This window comes from Rana temporaria, chromosome 3 (assembly GCF_905171775.1).
Source record: "Rana temporaria chromosome 3, aRanTem1.1, whole genome shotgun sequence".
Lineage (NCBI taxonomy): Eukaryota > Metazoa > Chordata > Amphibia > Anura > Ranidae > Rana > Rana temporaria.
In genome coordinates, this window is record NC_053491.1 from 169,199,520 (window position 1) to 169,203,546 (window position 4,027).

Consider the following 4,027-nt stretch of genomic DNA (forward strand, 5'->3'; position numbering starts at 1 on the left):
GCACTTGGAAGAAGAAGAAGAAGAAGAAGACAGTGCCAGCGGGGGACCACCTAAGAACCTTTGCATGGAGAAAAAACGTAATACAAATATTTCCCTTTAAATCCTATGGAACTCCTCACATCTCTGCACTGTGGGTGCGGTGCATTTTGAAAGTCCTGCATGTTGCATCTTTGGTACGCTTTTCAAAACTGCACCAAAAATGCAACTCCCCATTGAAACAAATGGAAAAAGTGTCACAGCAGTTGCATTTTTCATGCATATTTTTTTTTTAATCACATGTCTATGTTTCACAGGTGCATTACAACCAGAAAATCCATAAAAGGGCATATGTGTTTTTTTTTGACTGGAAAACATCCTTTTATTTACATATTTAGAATGTTATTTCAGAGGAATGAAACGAGAGGAGTGGGTGGCACCAATACCAGGTCTGCCATGCTTTACAGGCTTTTATGTGATGGAGAATTCACCCAAGTAATGACCAATCATCTCAGGCTTAATTTCAACCTGGTTGAAGGCTTTACCATTGTATACGCCCACCATGCTGCCAACCATTTTTGGCAAGATGATCATGTCTCTCAGATGGGTCTTAATAACCTCTGGCTTCTCCATAGGAGGTGTTTCCTTCTTGGCCTTGCACAGACATTTCAGCAGGGAGTTTTGTTTGCGGCGCAAGCCTCTGTTTAGACGCCGGCGTTGACGAGCACAGTACAGCTGCATGATTTGCTCATAGGACATATCAACCACTCCTCTGTATGTGAATTTCCTGAAGATCTTCTTCTTCTGCTCGACGTCCGCCATCTTGTCAGGAGCCTTGGGAGAAAAGCAGGGCATATGTGTTTTTATTGGAGCAGTGTGAAAGCACCCTAAGCTATTGAGTGATCATTACCTGTAACTGGGTAGAAGCGGAACACAGGAACAAAATGTAAATTCCCAAAACACTTGTACCTAAATAATGATCTGGCCTTGTGTTTTTAAGGTTTCTTTCACACTGGGGCAGTGGGGGTGGTAGCCTAAAAGTGCCGCTAGTTTTAGTGACACTTTTCATTTACTAGAAGGGCACGTTTAACCTTGGCTAGTGGACAAAAAGGGTTAAAAGCGCTGCTGCCAAAACGCTTTTCAGGCACTTCGGCAGCGCTGTCCATTGATTTCAATAGCAGGGGTGGTTTAGGAGCATGAACACGGCTCCCGCACCGCCCCAAAGATGCTGCTTGCGGGACTTTTTTTTCAGTCCTGCAAGTGCACCGCCCAGGTGTGAAAGCACTCGGGCTTTCACACTGGGGCTGCATAAGAGACAGTTTACAGATGCTTTTCAGGTGCTATTTTTTGCGCAAAAACGCTTGTAAAACGCTCCAGTGTGAAAGTGGCCTAAATGGCAATCATGGCAAAAAAATTATATTCTGATAACTATGGGCCAGATTCTCAAAGAATTGGCGTAGTGTAAGCCATTTGCACCATGCCACCGCAACTTACTGGAGCAAATGCCGTATTCTCCAAGCACTTGCTCCGTAATTTGCGGAGGCGTTGTGTAAATGGCCCGGCGTATGGCCGCGTAAATCAAAGGGGGCGGCTTGTATTCAAATTAAGCGCGCCCCCGCGCCGATCGAACTGCGCATGCGCCAGGTGGAAAAAGAGCCCAGTGCGCATGCTCCAGGTCACAACGGAAAACGCCCAATGATGCCGACGTGAGCGTCATTGACGTAAAGTCGTATTCGTGGACGACTTAGTAAAACTATGTAACCGACGGAAAAAGACGACGCTGACCCGATGCCATACTTAACATGGCGTAAGGTTACCCCTCATATAGCAGGGGTAACCTTACGCTTACGGAAACGACGTAAACGACGACTACTCGGCGCAAATTCCTTCCGGAATCGGCGTATCAGGCTCATTTGCATAGTCAAATGAAAACTGAACGTAAACGCCACCTAGCGGCCAGCGTCGAATTACATCTAAGATCCGACAGTGTAAGTGACTTACACCTTCAGCCTCTTTAGCAAGGCAGCAGTCCTCTTGGAGGTGTGTTTGGGGACATTATCATGTTGGAATACTACCCTGCTGCCCAGTCTCCGAAGGGAGGGGATCATGCTCTGCTTCAGTATGTCACAGTACATGTTGGCATTCATGGTTCCCTCAATAAACTGTAGCTCCCCATTTCCGGCAGCACTCATGCAGCCCCAGACCATGACACTCCCACCACCATGCTTGACTGTAGGCAAGACACACTTGTCTTTGTACTCCTCATCTGGTTTCCACCAACACACGCTTAACACCATATGAACCAAATACGTTTATCTTGGTCTCATCAGACCACAGGACATGGTTCCAGTAATCTATGTCCTTTGTTTTCTTGTCTTCAGCAAACTGTTTGTGGGCTTTCTTGTGCATCTTTAGAAGAGGCTTCTTTTTGGGACGACAGCCATGCAGACCAATTTGATGAGGTGTGCGGCATATGGTCTGAGCACTGACAGCCTGACCCCCTTACCCCTTTAACATGTGCAGCAATGCTGGCAGCACTCATACGTTTATTTTCCAAAGACAACCACTGAGCATGTGCACTTAACTTTGGTCGACCATGGCGAGGCCGGTTCTGAGAGGAACCTGCCCTGTTAAACTACTGTATGGTCTTGGCCACTGTGCTGCATCTCAGTTTCAGGATCTTAGCAATCTTCTTATAGCCTAGGCCATCTTTATGTAGAGCAACAATTCTTTTTTTTGGATCCTCAGAGAGTTCTTAGCATTAGGTGCCATGTTGAACTTCCAGTGACCAGTATGAGAGAGTGAGAGCGATAAAACCAAATTTAACAAAACTGCTCCCCATTCACACCTGAGACCTTGTAACACAAACAAGTCACATGACAAATGGGGAGGGAAAATGGCTAATTGGCATTGCCAGCAGTTTAGACATTAATGGCTGTGTGTTAAGTTACTTTGAGGGGATTTACACTGTTATACAAGCTGTAAACTCACTACTTTAGCAAAGTGTAATTTCTTCAGTGTTGTCACGTGAAAAGATATAATAAAATATTTACAAAAATGTAAGGGGTGTACTCACTTTTCTGAGATACTAAATATATACAATTTAAAAAAAAAAGTAAGTTCTCAGGTAAGTTCTTTCAAAATCCAAGTGGCCCTGTCTTTTTATCTTTTTATTAAAGTGTTCTTCAGATTCATTGTCCAAACAACATAACTCAATTACGGTACCTAACTTGTGTGAAGTTTTCAAAAGGGTACCACATTTGATGCTCCTTTATTCAAAAAATTTACTAAACATCTTTTGTGGTAAAGTGGTTTTGCATTATGTTATAAAACACTTGGAAGAGATATAAAGAATATATAACCTAGTTCTAAAAATCACATGGGTAACCGCTCCGCTACAAAAGCCAAACTTGTATATCGGAAATTAAAATCTATAATTTTGACAATACACCGATGACACAAATGACATTTGTATTTGTGTGCTGTAGTCTAAAAATCTAATTTTAAAAATCTATTTACAGTATATAGCACACATATAAAAATAGGAATCCATTTACAAAATAATATGTTGAGATAATTGAAAGTGGTAATTCTATGAGGAATATATGAAGGCAATAAATAGATTTTGTTATGTTCTTTTGCAATGTCATTGAAACTTGCTCTGTATATATTTATATTAGTCCCAGGATGCTGATTAGTATTTGACATTTTTTTTTTTTTTTTTTTAACTAGAACAGGGGAAATCAGCTTTTATTCACTTGGGAAACTAGTACTACTTCATGTCTGTACAATGTAGCCCACTTAAACAAATATCTCATACAATCTAAACTGGTTTACCCTTGCTGTAATTGCTTGTTGTACTGACCTACTAATGAAATGATACTTTGTTGATCATAAGAAAGAATCAAACTTAAAGGTGAGAAGATTTTGGGAGTTAGAAGTGTTGTGGATATTCATTGAAATTTTCCCTTTCCGTTTTTCAGGACAGCCCACAATTGAGAGATAGACTCCTCCTCTTCCTTCAGGAAACACTGCGCCAGCCCATAAATGT

General features: G+C 42.0%; 1 protein-coding gene across 1 annotated transcript; it reads right to left on the bottom strand.

The window, feature by feature from the left end:
• Window positions 1–332: 332 nt before the first annotated feature.
• On the bottom strand, window positions 333–804 carry LOC120930324 (40S ribosomal protein S15-like). The gene has a single exon (XM_040341529.1). The coding sequence runs from the start codon at window positions 796–798 to the stop codon at window positions 448–450; it is 351 nt and encodes a 116-aa protein (XP_040197463.1). The 5' UTR covers window positions 799–804; the 3' UTR covers window positions 333–447.
• Window positions 805–4,027: the final 3,223 nt, after the last annotated feature.